Consider the following 16,742-nt stretch of genomic DNA (forward strand, 5'->3'; position numbering starts at 1 on the left):
CTGATCCATCCACCCTGACCCTGATCCATTCGCCCTGATCCTGATCCATCCGCCCTGATCCTGATCCACCTTGATCCTGATCCATCCGCCCTGATCCTGATCCATCCGCCCTGATCCTGATCCATCTTGATCCTGATCCATCCGCCCTGATCCTGATCCATCCACCCTGACCCTGATCCATCCACCCTGACCCTGATCCATCCACCCTGATCCTGATCCACCCACCCTGATCCTGATCCACCTTGATCCTGATCCATCCGCCCTGACCCTGATCCATCCGCCCTGATCCTGATCCATCCGCCCTGATCCTGATCCATCCACCCTGATCCACCTTGATCCTGATCCATCCGCCCTGATCCTGATCTATCCGCCCTGATCCTGATCCATCCATCCTGATCCTGATCCATCCGCCTTGACCCTGATCCATCCGCCCTGACCCTGATCCATCCGCCCTGATCCTGATCCATCCGCCTTGATCCTGATCCACCTTGATCCTGATCCATCCGCCCTGATCCTGATCCATCCACCCTGATCCTCATCCATCCTGATCCTGATCCATCCACCCTGATCCTGATCCATCCACCCTGATCCTGATCCATCCGCCCTGACCCTGATCCATCCGCCCTGATCCTGATCCATCCGCCCTGATCCTGATCCACCTTGATCCTGATCCATCCGCCCTGATCCTGATCCATCCACCCTGATCCTCATCCATCCTGATCCTGATCCATCCGCCCTGATCCTGATCCATCCGCCCTGATCCTCATCCATCCTGATTCTGATCCATCCACCCTGATCCTGATCCATCCACCCTGATCCTGATCCATCCGCCCTGATCCTGATCCATCCGCCCTGATCCTGATCCATCCACCCTGATCCTGATCCACCTTGATCCTGATCCATCCACCCTGATCCTGATCCACCTTGATCCTGATCCATCCACCCTGATCCTGATCCACCTTGATCCTGATCCATCCACCCTGATCCTGATCAATCCGCCCTGATCCTGATCCATCCACCCTGATCCTGATCCACCTTGATCCTGATCCATCCACCCTGATCCTGATCCACCTTGATCCTGATCCATCCACCCTGACCCTGATCCATCCGCCCTGATCCTGATCCATCCGCCCTGATCCTGATCCACCTTGATCCTGATCCATCCGCCCTGACCCTGATCCATCCATCCTGATCCTGATCCATCCGTCCTGATCCTGATCCATCCACCCTGACCCTGATCCATCCGCCCTGATCCTGATCCATCCGCCCTGATCCTGATCCACCTTGATCCTGATCCATCCGCCCTGATCCTGATCCATCCGCCCTGATCCTGATCCATCTTGATCCTGATCCATCCACCCTGATCCTGATCCACCCACCCTGATCCTGATCCACCTTGATCCTGATCCATCCGCCCTGACCCTGATCCATCCGCCCTGATCCTGATCCATCCGCCCTGACCCTGATCCATCCACCCTGACCCTGATCCATCCACCGTGATCCTGATCCACCCACCCTGATCCTGATCCACCTTGATCCTGATCCATCCGCCCTGACCCTGATCCATCCACCCTGATCCTGATCCATCCGCCCTGATCCTGATCCATCCGCCCTGATCCTGATCCATCCGCCCTGATCCACCTTGATCCTGATCCATCCGCCCTGACCCTGATCCATCCGCCCTGATCCTGATCCATCCGCCCTGATCCTGATCTTTCCGCCCTGATCCTCATCCATCCGCCCTGATCCTGATCCATCCACCCTGATCCTGATCCACCTTGATCCTGATCCATCCACCCTGATCCTGATCCACCGTGATCCTGATCCATCCATCCTGATCCTGATCCATCCGCCCTGATCCTGATCCATCCGCCCTGATCCTGATCCATCCGCCCTGATCCTGATCCATCCGTCCTGATCCTGATCCATCCGCCCTGATCCTGATCCATCCACCCTGATCCTGATCCATCCGCCCTGATCCTGATCCATCCATCCTGATCCATCCACCCTGATCCTGATCCATCCACCCTGACCCTGATCCATCCACCCTGATCCTGATCCACCCTGATCCTGATCCATCCGCCCTGATCCTGATCCATCCGCCCTGACCCTGATCCATCCATCCTGATCCTGATCCATCCGCCCTGATCCTGATCCATCCACCCTGACCCTGATCCATCCACCCTGATCCTGATCCATCCGCCCTGATCCTGATCCACCTTGATCCTGATCCATCCGCCCTGATCCTGATCCATCCACCCTGATCCTGATCCATCCGCCCTGATCCTGATCCATCCGCCCTGATCCTGATCCATCCGCCCTGATCCTGATCCATCCGCCCTGACCCTGATTCATCCATCCTGATCCTGATCCATCCGCCCTGACCCTGATCCATCCACCTTGATCCTGATCCATCCGCACTGATCCTGATCCATCCACCCTGATCCTGATCCACCTTGATCCTGATCCATCCACCCTGATCCTGATCCACCTTGATCCTGATCCATCCACCCTGACCCTGATCCATCCGCCCTGATCCTGATCCATCCACCCTGACCCTGATCCATCCGCCCTGATCCTGATCCATCCGCCCTGATCCTGATCCACCTTGATCCTGATCCGCCCTGATCCTGATCCATCCACCCTGATCCTGATCCACCTTGATCCTGATTCATCCACCCTGACCCTGATCCATCCGCCCTGATTCTGATCCATCCGCCCTGATCCTGATCCACCTTGATCCTGATCCATCCGCCCATCCATCCTGATCTTGATCCATCCGCCCTGATCCTGATCCATCCACCCTGACCCTGATCCATTCGCCCTGATCCTGATCCATCCGCCCTGATCCTGATCCACCTTGATCCTGATCCATCAGCCCTGATCCTGATCCATCCGCCCTGATCCTGATCCATCTTGATCCTGATCCATCCACCCTGACCCTGATCCATCCACCCTGATCCTGATCCACCCACCCTGATCCTGATCCACCTTGATCCTGATCCATCCGCCCTGACCCTGATCCATCCGCCCTGATCCTGATCCATCCACCCTGATCCACCTTGATCCTGATCCATCCGCCCTGATCCTGATCTATCCGCCCTGATCCTGATCCATCCATCCTGATCCTGATCCATCCGCCTTGACCCTGATCCATCCGCCCTGACCCTGATCCATCCGCCCTGATCCTGATCCATCCGCCCTGATCCTGATCCATCCGCCCTGATCCTGATCCATCCACCCTGATCCACCTTGATCCTGATCCATCCGCCCTGATCCTGATCCATCCGCCCTGATCCTGATCCACCTTGATCCTGATCCATCAGCCCTGATCCTGATCCATCCACCCTGATCCTGATCCATCCGCCCTGATCCTGATCCATCCGCCCTGATCCTGATCCATCCACCCTGACCCTGATCCATCCATCCTGATCCTGATCCATCCGCCCTGATCCTGATCCATCCACCCTGATCCTGATCCATCCATCCTGATCCTGATCCATCCACCCTGATCCTGATCCATCCATCCTGATCCTGATCCATCCACCCTGACCCTGATCCATCCACCCTGATCCTGATCCATCCGCCCTGATCCTGATCCACCTTGATCCTGATCCATCCGCCCTGATCCTGATCCATCCGCCCTGATCCTGATCCATCCGCCCTGATCCTGATCCACCTTGATCCTGATCCATCCACCCTGACCCTGATCCATCCGCCCTGACCCTGATCCATCCGCCCTGATCCTGATCCATCCGCCCTGACCCTGATCCATCCATCCTGATCCTGATCCATCCGCCCTGATCCTGATCCATCCACCCTGATCCTGATCCATCCATCCTGATCCTGATCCATCCACCCTGATCCTGATCCATCCGCCCTGATCCTGATCCATCCGCCCTGATCCTGATCCATCCGCCCTGTTCCTGATCCATCCACCCTGACCCTGATCCATCCGCCCTGACCCTGATCCATCCGCCCTGACCCTGATCCATCCGCCCTGACCCTGAACCATCCACCCTGACCCTGATCCATCCACCCTGACCCTGATCCATCCGCCCTGACCCTGATCCATCCGCCCTGACCCTGATCCATCCGCCCTGACCCTGATCCATCCGCCCTGATCCTGATCCACCTTGATCCTGATCCATCCGCCCTGATCCTGATCCACCTTGATCCTGATCCATCCGCCCTGATCCTGATCCATCTTGATCCTGATCCATCCGCCCTGATCTCACGCTCCATCCTTCCCTCACTCGTGAACAAGACCCTGAGATATTTAAACTCCTCCACTTGAGGCAGGACCTGACTCCCGACCCGGAGAGGACAATCCACCCTATTCCGGCTGAGGACCATGGTCTCAGATTTGGAGGTGCTGATTCTCATCCCAGCCGCTTCACACTCGGCCGCGAATCGCTCAAGTGAGAGCTGGAGATCACGACCAGATGAAGCCAACAGGACCACGTCATCCGCAAAAAGCAGGGACCCAATCCTGAGGCCACCAAGCCGGATCCTCTCAACACCTCGGCTGCGCCTAGAAATTCTGTCCATATAAGTTATGAACAGAATCGGTGATAAAGGGCAGCCTTGGCGGAGTCCAACCCTCACCGGAAACGAATCCGACTTACTACCGGCAATGTGGACCAAGCTCTGACACCTGTCGTACAGGGACCGGACAGCTCGCACAAGGGGGTCCGGTAAATGGAAAAATATTGAGATTATTCATGATCTTTAATACTGAATTAATAATGCTGTACATAAGACGTTTATTTATTTTGACTCGAGGTCCATAAAAATAACATGTCGGAACTCGTCATGCGCCTCCGGAGAACAGAGCTGGACTTTGTACTACTATATGATCAAACTAAATAAATACTTATTAATTAAATCACATTTTTCAAATGAAATGTAATTTAGTTGAATGTTTTCATGCAGACTGGAGAAAAGCATCTCATCATCCTTTATCACCTGCAAATTTCATCTCTCCCTCGTTCTTCTCCTCATCCTCACCCTCCTCTTTCTTATCCGTTCCCTCCGTCTCCTCCTCCTGTCCATCCGTCTGTCCGTCCTGCGTGCCGTCCTCTAGTGTCACTTCCTCTCTCTCCTCCTCCAGCCCTGCATCCTCCTCCTCTCCCGCCTCCTTGGCTTTCTCTCCATCCTTCTCTCCGTCGCCCTCGGCCTCGCTGCTGGCGTCGCTCTCGGCGCTGAAGCCTTCATCCAGCGCCAGCTTCAGGGGGTGGGACTTCCTCTTGGAGGCGGGTCTCTCTGTTTCCTGCTCGGCCTCTGCTTCCTCCAGACGGCGCTTTCTTGCGATTGGACAACCCAAAATGCTTGTGAGAGACAAGAGCAGGACAAAAAGACAGATCTATTGATATGAGCAGCTCACAGTGACCTGATCCACCTCATCAGATTCATGAAGGGTGTGTTCTGACATGAAGAAGCATGATGCAGCCTGGAGGGGGCGCCATGCTCGCTGGGTCACACATCACAACCATCTCAGCCAGGAACATTTAATGAACAACTTGTATGGAGCGGCGGCGATGAAGCAGCAGAGGGTGAAATCCAATAAACTCCCTCTCATTCTCACCTGGTAGCCGCCAGGGGAGGCGGAGGGGTGATCTATAAACAAAGTGCATCTGAAATTGGCTGCTGAAGGAACACATGTAAACAGATAGCTAATATCTTCCCTCCAATAAAGACGAGTCACACGCCAGTGAGCCACCGCGAGTCTAGTGGAGTCTCTGAGGGCGGCTGGGATGCGATGGCGTTGGGACTAACATCTCTAGCCTCTCTGGAACAGGCCTGTTCTGAATAATTCTGACAAATGAACTTCGGCTTTCTGGGTTTTTACCCCTTAAACTTTGACTTTTCTGTTTGTGACTGATGTCTGGGAGTTCTCCAGGGGCCATTAAGGAAACAGGGTCAGTTTAAAAGAAGACTTTCCCAAAGCAGTCAGATCAAATGATCCTCATTAAAACAGGATTACTATCAGTTTTCATCTGGAAACGACAGAATGACACTGACTGTCATGTCAGGAGTCTTTACAGCCAGCTGTGATTATTTATCAAACAAAAGGAAACTGGAGCAGCAACGTTAGCATCCCTGCTAGCCACACTTTTACATCTATAATGAACATATTAGCATTTTTAAAGCTCAGTGATTGAGATGATATGTATGACTTGTTTTTCATGGGTCACATGGGACTGCAGCGCTTCATGGCCGGAACTCACCGGAGTTGTTTCCGTCTGTTCTCTGACATTCTCTCTTCTGTTTTATTTAGATTACCTGCAGACATCCGGATGTCTGTATGTCACAGGACCGCTAGCTGTCTCGCAGCGACATAAAACCAACTAAACTCTCTTCGTGTTTCATGGGATTATGACGAGTGACCATTAGGGGAAAATCAAATCGAAAAATTGAAAATCTGGATTTTTTTGCTTGACAATTTTAAAATCGATTTTTAAATAAAAAAAATAGATTTTTCCAAATAAAAAAAATAATCCATTATAACATTTTTGTCATTTTTATTGTTTTTATTGATCTTTTTACTTGTCTTCTTGGGTGTTATAGCAGCAGAATGATGGTCTGGCTACTGGGTTGTTTTTTCCTCATTAAAATAAAGAAAAATGACGTAAAAAAAAGTTTTATACATTTTGTTTTTAATCTACAAAAATTAGCAATATTGAAGAACAGTGAGAATCACAATTTAAATCGAATCGTCACCAAAAAAATCATGATGGAATCGGGACAAAAGCATGTCGTCACAGCCCGACTGACCACGTGCTTTTCTTCCCGCCCGCTCACCGAGTTAGCATGTTAGCATTTACCACGGCCCTGCAACACCTATCCTAACCTCAACTATTCGGGACTTGGTCAGGGAAGGCCTGGAATCTTTCTCCCAGCTGTCCAGCTGGAAGACAAGTGCTCTCCGTGCCCCAGCTACGACTGCACCCTGCTTTGGTTTTAGCAGCGAACCACGTCGCTAAGACTTGGTTGCTTTTGCAGTGAAATGACCTGAAGCATCTGAAGTGATAAAAGCTGGTGGAATTCTGTAACTGGTCTGGAAAGGAGCTTCACGTATCTTCTCCTTTAGCGTCAGAAACACTGAATATCCTCCATGAAAAGATCATCAAGCTTTTGGCTGCAGCTGCATCCATCCTGGAGATGCTAACAGCTAAACTTTACGTCTGTGGAACCCGAAACGGTTGCTTGTTTTCTCTGAGGATTTTGTTCTGACACACCCAAACTAACAGCTTGGTCTGACTCATGTGGGTTCATAATGAGTACATGTGCTATTGATCCCGGTGTTTCATTGTCGGCATCAACCTGAACGGCTCCTTTAAAAGTACAAAGCCGGTGCTGTGGGGCAGAGAGGAGGACAGACAGAGGAAGGACAGACAGAGGGTGGGTTTTTAATCTGCCCTACCTTCTGTGTCGTGAGTATCTCCCACTGATATGGCCGGAGCCATTGCATCCAGGGGTGGGGCAGCTGGATGAGATGGATGGAGGTTAGAGAAATGTTGAAGACACAGAAATGCATTTTAGTCCCTGTGCTGCAGCAATGGTGACCACAGGCAGCCGGAGGAAAACTAAGATAAACAAAGCAAACATGCTGCACAAAAAGCACATGCACACAAACCTGCTCACGACGTGCACACAGACGTGCACATGACGTGCACACAACGTGCACACAACGTGCAGACAAACGTACACACAGACGTGCACACCACGTGCACACCACGTGCACCCTGTCCAGCAGATGCAGAATGCGTGCAGGTGGCAACAAGCCAAAGGAAACACGCCGCATGTCGTCCAGCAGCCTGCATCCTGTTACGATGAGCGATATGGATCAGCCGAGACCTGCTGTAATTTCCCCTGTTCTGCTCTGTTCACCCGGCATCACCTCCCTCCCTCCCCACTCCATTCTCTTTGGGCTCTCTGCTTTCATTCTGGTTGCTATGACCCCTCAGGATGGCTCAATTCAATCCTCATTAACTTCCTGCAGCAATTGGCCTTTATTGCTCCAATTATCCTTATTAATAATTTCACTTATTAAAAAAATGCTGCATTTGCATTTTAAATGACTCTGCCACCAGTTTTCTCTTTTCATCACAACAACTAATTTTCTTTTCTGTTTTTCAGATCAATGCTCTGAGGTGGAGTGTGACAAAACCAAAGAGGATGAAACTATCATGTCGGAGGAGGGAAGGGAAGGAGAACAAGTGACCTGCTGGCCCTGAAAACTCCTGCCTGGGTGGGAAACTGCAGGGAGGAGTTGAGAGGAGGAGTTGAGAGGAGGAGTAGCTCCTGCGACTGGAGAAAGAAACCAAATAATCCCTCTTCACCTCCCTCTCTCCTTGTGCTGGATCCTTCCATCACATGGCCATTTCATTCCTTCTACTGTTCCCATAGCAGGAAACAGCAGAAGGCTGCCAGGAATCGATGGCAGCCTGTTGCAGCCGCTCATCACACGCTACGAAGTGCTGACGACGAGGAATAAAAGCATCATCCAATAAATAAACAATAAACAGCGTCTTCCTAAAAGCACAGGCGGAGAATCTGCACATGAAAGAACTTATGAAAGGGGTTTGCACAAAGATGAAGGTGTTGCCTTACCTCAGCTCTTGTCCTACAAGCTCAATAGGAACTGAAAGAAAGGAGGGGGGGGGAGAGGGGGGAGGGAGAGAGAGAGAGAGGGGGGGACAAAAGTGAATGACTGCTCAGAACGCAGCACTGCTAAAAGAAACCCAGATCAATAAATCACAAATGCATACGAATCCCACGGGGTTTCCTCGTAGAGGCACACACACACACACACACACACACACACACACACACACACACACACACACACACACACACAGAAAAAGCCTAAATCAGCTGAGCTGCTCAGGAAAAGGGACTATATGTGCAGACTTCAGCAGCTCAGGAAGATTAATTGTTACACTTTAGTTTTCATAATTGGGAAAATGAAATTAAAATGCAAACTGCCTTAATCAGTGGAAAACAGCACTTCTTTCAGGGACAACTTACAGTAATTGCCTTTGAATCATAAATCAAGTCCTATTCACAAAACAAGACGCTGCGCGGCGGACTGGCTGTGGGCATCGATTCGCACTGGAAGAGTCCGCAAAAAAAGATTTCGTCTGGAGCAGGATGAGAAAACACCATCCTGGAGAGCTCTGCCTGGACCCCCGTATCACCTGCATCCATCAGACTGACCTGACCCCCGTATCACATGCATCCATCAGACTGACCTGACCCCCGCATCACCTGCATCCATCAGACTGACCTGACCCCCGTATCACATGCATCCATCAGACTGACCTGACCCCCGCATCACCTGCATCCATCAGACTGACCTGACCCCCGTATCACATGCATCCATCAGACTGACCTGACCCCCGCATCACCTGCATCCATCAGACTGACCTGACTCCCGTATCACATGCATCCATCAGACTGACCTGACTCCCGTATCACCTGCATCCATCAGACTGACCTGACCCCCGTATCACCTGCATCCATCAGACTGACCTGACCCCCGTATCACCTGCATCCATCAGACTGACCTGACTCCCATATCACCTGCATCCATCAGACTGACCTGACCCCCGTATCACCTGCATCCATCAGACTGACCTGACCCCCGTATCCCCTGCATCCATCAGACTGACCTGACCCCCGTATCACATGAATCCATCAGACCAACCTGACCCCCGTATCACCTGCATCTATCAGACTGACCTGACCCCCGTATCACCTGCATCCATCAGACTGACCTGACTCCCATATCACCTGCATCTATCAGACTGACCTGACCCCCGTATCACCTGCATCCATCAGACTGACCTGACCCCCGTATCACCTGCATCCATCAGACTGACCTGACTCCCATATCACCTGCATCCATCAGACTGACCTGACCCCCGTATCACCTGCATCCATCAGACTGACCTGACCCCCGTATCCCCTGCATCCATCAGACTGACCTGACTCCCATATCACCTGCATCCATCAGACTGACCTGACCCCCGTATCCCCTGCATCCATCAGACTGACCTGACCCCCGTATCACATGAATCCATCAGACCAACCTGACCCCCGTATCACCTGCATCTATCAGACTGACCTGACCCCCGCACCACATGAATCCATCAGACCAACCTGACCCCCGCATCACCTGCATCCATCAGACTGACCTGACTCCCATATCACCTGCATCTATCAGACTGACCTGACCCCCGCACCACATGAATCCATCAGACCAACCTGACCCCCGTATCACCTGCATCCATCAGACTGACCTGACCCCCGTATCCCCTGCATCCATCAGACTGACCTGACCCCCGTATCACATGAATCCATCAGACCAACCTGACCCCCGTATCACCTGCATCTATCAGACTGACCTGACCCCCGCACCACATGAATCCATCAGACCAACCTGACCCCCGCATCACCTGCATCCATCAGACCAACCTGACCCCCGTATCACATGCATCCATCAGACCAACCTGAACCCCGTATCACCTGCATCCATCAGACCAACCTGACCCCCGCATCACCTGCATCCATCAGACTAACCTGACCCCCGCATCACCTGCATCCATCAGACTGACCTGACTCCGTATCACCTGCATCCATCAGACCAACCCGAACCCCGTATCACATGAATCCATCAGACCAACCTGACCCCCGTATCACCTGCATCCATCAGACTGACCCGACCCCCGCATCACCTGCATCCATCAGACCAACCTGACCCCCGCACCACCTGCATCCATCAGACTAATCAGGGTGTGCCAAGACACCTCCACACACACACACATGTACACACACACCGCTGGTGCGTTTGTGTGTGCCTGTTGGTGTGGGGCATTTCTCCGCCTTTCATCATGCAGTGGAGATGCACACACACACACACACAAACACACACACACACACACACCACACACACACACTGCGTTGTGTAAGACGTCTGGTTTTGTGTGTGTGTGTGTGTGTGTGTGTGTGTGTGTGTGTGTGTGTGGTGTGTGTGTGAGACAGAGTGTGTGTGTGTGAGAGATTGTGTGTGCGCGTGTGTGTGTGTGTGTGTGTGTGTGTGTGTTAGAGCAGGAGCTGTAACGGTGGTGCAGATGGTCCGAAGGTGTTTCCCTGACGGAGCCGTCCGCCTGGAACCCGGTCTGCCTGGAACCAGGTCTGCCTGGAACCCGGTCTGCCTGGAACCCGGTCTGCCTGGAACCAGGTCTGGATCTACACGTCTCAGACCAGGCCACACAGAGTTTTCCTGTTCTGGACCACCGGGCAGCTTGGTGCACGCAGAGTCAGAAATACACGTTTGTTTACTTTTGTTTTGCTGCGTTTACAGAAACACCACTGACAGCGTGAAATATCAGATGTGCATTAACAGGCCGGGTGGAGATAAACCAAAACCATGGTGTTGTTGCTAAGCAACGTAACAAGGCCTTCCGGACCCATCAGCGCCTTGAGAAGCAGCTGACCGTCAGCCACACCGAGGTGCAGAATGAGGTGTGTGTGGTCGCGAAGCCAGATGTCGCCTGGAGCAAAGTCAGCTTGTTTCAGCGGGCTCGTTTACTCCATGACGCTGGAAAGATCCTGATAGCTGATTGGTTGATTCTCATGACGAATCAGGCTTCAGGTTGAGGTTGGAAGCGCCCACCTCATTAGCATACACTGGAGGGAATGAGATGTTGAGGAAAAGCAGCCAGGATAAATCTGCAACATGGCTCCGTCCATCTTCATCTCTGTCTTCTATCAATTCCTGATTTCAGTGTGGTGCCAGAATCACCTGGAAAACTTTCATTCCAATAAAGTTTCATTTCTACGAATCAGAAACAGAAAGTTTGGCCTTCCACATCCTCACATCTAGAAGCTGGAAGACATGTTGAGAAATCTGCACGTGAAAAAGTGTTTACCAAGATGGAAGGACGTAACCAACACTCACCTCTGAGTCCTTTCGACCGAGTGCGAGTTCGCTTGTCATCACCCTCCACACTCATCTGTGATGAAAGAAAAGCAGGAGGAGGAAAGAGAGGAAATAAAGGAAAAGGGGGGGCATCAGTGATTATTTCTCAATGTTCCCACCATGTTCCACCAAGCATCACTTCAGCTTCCTCTGCTTCAAACAGCGGCTTCAATAAGCCTCGTTCAGATGTTCCCTTTGATGCAGAAACCATCGCAGCTTTGATAATGACCAACAGCCCGGTCACCACACGGGCCCAAAACACGCTAAAATCAGCACATGCTTCACCCAAAACACGCTAAAAACAGCACACGCGTCACCCAAAACACGCTAAAAACAACACACGCTTTACCCAAAACACGCTAAAAACAGCACATGCTTCACCCAAAACACGCTAAAAACAGCACACGCGTCACCCAAAACACGCTAAAAACAACACACGCTTTACCCAAAACACACTAAAAACAGCACACGCGTCACCCAAAACACGCTAAAAACAGCACACGCGTCACCCAAAACACGCTAAAAACAGCACATGCTGCACCCAAAACACGCTAAAAACAGCACACGCGTCACCCAAAACACGCTAAAAACAGCACACGCGTCACCCAAAACACGCTAAAAACAACACACGCTTTACCCAAAACACGCTAAAAACAGCACATGCTTTACCCAAAACACGCTAAAAACAGCACATGCTTCACCCAAAACACGCTAAAAACAGCACACGCGTCACCCAAAACACGCTAAAAACAACACACGCTTTACCCAAAACACGCTAAAAACAACACACGCTTTACCCAAAACACGCTAAAAACAGCACATGCTTCACCCAAAACACGCTAAAAACAGCACACGCGTCACCCAAAACACGCTAAAAACAACACACGCTTTACCCAAAACACGCTAAAAACAGCACATGCTTCACCCAAAACACGCTAAAAACAGCACACGCGTCACCCAAAACACGCTAAAAACAACACACACTTTACCCAAAACACACTAAAAACAGCACACGCGTCACCCAAAACACGCTAAAAACAGAACACGCGTCACCCAAAACACGCTAAAAACAGCACATGCTGCACCCAAAACACGCTAAAAACAGCACACGCTTCACCCAAAACACACTAAAAACAGCACACGCGTCACCCAAAACACGCTATAAACAACACACGCTTTACCCAAAACAGGTTAAAAACAGCACACGCTTCACCCAAAACACACTAAAAACAACACACGCTTCACCCAAAACACGCTAAAAACAACACACGCTTTACCCAAAACAGGTTAAAAACAGCACACGCTTCACCCAAAAAACGCTAAAAACAACACACGCTTCACCCAAAACATGCTAAAAACCACACACGCTTCACCCAACACATGCTAAAAACAACACACGCTTCACCCAGCACATACTTCACCCAGCACACGCTTCACCCAGCACACGCTTCACCCAACACACGCTTCACCCAGCACACGCTTCACCCAACACACGCTTCACCCAGCACACGCTTCACCCAGCACACGCTTCACCCAACACACGCTTCACCCAACACACGCTTCACCCAGCACACGCTTCACCCAACACACGCTTCACCCAGCACACGCTTCACCCAGCACAGGCTTCACCCAACACACGCTTCACCCAACACACACTTCACCCAACACACGCTTCACCCAGCACACGCTTCACCCAACACACGCTTCACCCAGCACACGCTTCACCCAGCACATGCTTCACCCAACACACGCTTCACCCAACACACGCTTCACCCAGCACATGCTTCACCCAACACACGCTTCACCCAACACACGCTTCACCCAGCACATGCTTCACCCAACACAGGCTTCACCCAGCACACGCTTCACCCAACACAGGCTTCACCCAGCACACGCTTCACCCAGCACACGCTTCACCCAGCACACACTTCACCCAGCACACGCTAAAAACAACACACGCTTCACCCAAAACACTCTAAAAACACACGCTTCACCCAAAACACTAAAAACAATACACGCTTCACCTAACACATGCTAAAAACAACACATGCTTCACCCAAAACATGCTAAAAACAGCACACGCTTCACCCAACACACGCTTCACCCAGCACACGCTTCACCCAAAACATGCTAAAAACAGCACACGCTTCACCCAACACACACTTCACCCAGCACACGCTTCACCCAGCACATGCTTCACCCAACACACGCTTCACCCAGCACACGCTTCACCCAACACACGCTTCACCCAGCACATGCTTCACCCAACACACGCTTCACCCAGCACACGCTTCACCCAACACACGCTTCACCCAGCACATGCTTCACCCAGCACACGCTTCACCCAACACACGCTTCACCCAGCACATGCTTCACCCAACACACGCTTCACCCAGCACACGCTTCACCCAGCACACGCTTCACCCAGCACATGCTTCACCCAACACACGCTTCACCCAACACACGCTTCACCCAACACACGCTTCACCCAGCACATGCTTCACCCAACACACGCTTCACCCAGCACACGCTTCACCCAACACACGCTTCACCCAGCACACGCTTCACCCAGCACATGGTTAACCTAACACATGCTTCACCTAACACACGCTTAACCCAGCACACGTTTAAAACAAAATGACAAGCATGATTCAGTTCATGGGTAAAACACGCTGTTGTTTGAGCTACTGCCTCCACCACTCTTCCCCCCTCTGACACACCTCCCATCATCCCGGCTGTAATTTCCTGCATCTGAGTGGAACTCATGATTGTAGTCTTTGCAGAGGCAGCAGGCGGAGCCCGTGTCGGGGCCGTGGCCCCTGAAAGCAGAGGCCCCGGCGATCATCACCAAGCTGAGATTAATAATAAAGCAAAAACACGAGCTGCTGAAAAGCGGCGCTAACGGCCCTTTTAAGGAGAGTTTGTCTGTGTTGCGTAGTCGTGGCTCGTTTTCAAACCACAAAGAAACAGGTGTTCACCCCCCCTCCCCCACACACACCAACACACACACACACACACACACACACACACACACACACACACACACACACACACACACACACACACACGAGTGTAGCACTGCTCTCTCTGCACTCTGACGCTATCAGATGTGTTCTGGACACAATGGAGCCATTACCTTTGATAACTGTTCTGTCTCTGTATATATCACTCTTCCCCTATGTTTTGTATTTTAATATATATATTTTGTATTTGTATTTGTATTTTATATATATATATATATATATATATATATATATATATATATATATAGTACTGAGACAGTCGGTAAATTTTTAATCACATAATGCAAGTTGAAACGCGATCACTTGCATATTAATTGCATATTTTGTATCATTCTCTAAATGTACCATAAGAAGATATTTACATACTTATTTTAAAAGACCTGTTTGCTCTGGTGTACGATCAGTTATGGTACTTTAGTTAACAATATTTGCACTAGCTGCACTAAGCAGAACCTTTATTCTGAAATGTAAAACACTGGAAAAGGAAGTGCTTATGAATGTTCCAGGCTGACTGAAGTGTTGCAGCCCAAAGCAGCGAGGTTGAGAATCATTTATCAAAAATAAGCAGCAAATCCTGTTGGTTCCTGCACCGCTCGTATGAACAGATTATATGAACAGACCAGTCGTACCAGAATCTGTCCATCACAGAGGAGGACGGCTCTCTGACTTATCTGCACAGTACAGCAGCCGAACACACTACATGGTAACTTAACTTCAACAGTAGTTAAATAAAAATTATGTTTGACTTGAGCTGCAACTTTTAGAGCTTTAAAGCTAAACGTTCCATGGAATCGAGTCCATTTCTGCCGCAGACACACAGCCTTATTTCTGCTTCACTTCCTGAAACAGCGCATGCATCCATCACACGTTAAAAGGGGTTTACACACATATTTCTGCCCTCACTGTCTTCTATTGCCCCATTCTTTCTTCTGTTTGTTACCTCCCCATTTACAAGCCTCTGGCGGTCCACACTCCCCTCGCCATGCCCAGCCACTTCGCTGCTTTGTTGGCCCTCTACAGTTCAGTTGGCACCATCACAGTGGGCTTCAAACATGGGGTCCCTGTTTCTCTTGGTCCTTTTCCTCCTCGCTCCCTTCATTTGGCAATGTCCCTTTCCTGCTAATAGACTGCTCATGAAAAGAAGGACAGAAATAAGGACGAGGTGGATGAAACACGCTGTTGTTGTTCTTGTTAAGGGCTTTCCTCCCCAACGCTTCATTCATCAGCGTTTAGGCTTCAGCCGGAGGTACAGGTGCAGCCACCTGCCCCTCCCTTCCTTCTCCTCCTCCTCCTCCTTCTCCTCCTCCTCTCTGGATCAAGTGGTTCATGTGGAAGTTGGGCGGAAGCAGCAGCTTTGTGCCCCATCTGAAGGGAACAGTTGACCCGTGAGGGGAGGAGGGACACGCGCCCCAGATGGAGGATCAGCATCATGAGAAGATGTTTGACGAGCTTCTGCTCTTGTTTTAAAGGGTTCCTATGATGGTATTTGGAGTTTTCTGAGCTTTCTACAGTGTTACAGTGTTGAATCCTCATCAGACATGTGAACGACACTGTTTTTTATCACCTAAACGCATGTTTCAGTTTGAGTTTGAGTTCCAGCAGGCTCTCCGTTCGGTTTCCATGGCGATGAAAAACGTGTGGTTTTAGAGAGTTTTTTCTACGTGGAAATCCTTGTGACGTCCAGGGGGATAAGGTTCGGTGATTGGTTACCTTCTACTGGTTAACAAGGG

General features: G+C 50.8%; 1 protein-coding gene across 1 annotated transcript in view; it reads right to left on the reverse strand.

Moving 5' to 3' along the window:
• The window catches only part of myt1b (myelin transcription factor 1b), a gene marked incomplete at both ends in the record, with an annotated part of 72,616 nt that overhangs the window by 41,776 nt on the left and 14,098 nt on the right, over window positions 1-16,742 (reverse strand). The window contains 4 exons of the mRNA XM_079239555.1: window positions 4,969-5,330; window positions 7,427-7,489; window positions 8,617-8,647; window positions 11,924-12,023. Coding sequence (XP_079095681.1) covers window positions 4,969-5,330; window positions 7,427-7,489; window positions 8,617-8,647; window positions 11,924-12,023 — 556 coding nt within the window. The remainder of the gene's footprint in view (window positions 1-4,968; window positions 5,331-7,426; window positions 7,490-8,616; window positions 8,648-11,923; window positions 12,024-16,742) is intronic.

This window comes from Telmatherina bonti (genome assembly GCF_933228915.1).
Source record: "Telmatherina bonti genome assembly, chromosome: 4".
Lineage (NCBI taxonomy): Eukaryota > Metazoa > Chordata > Actinopteri > Atheriniformes > Telmatherinidae > Telmatherina > Telmatherina bonti.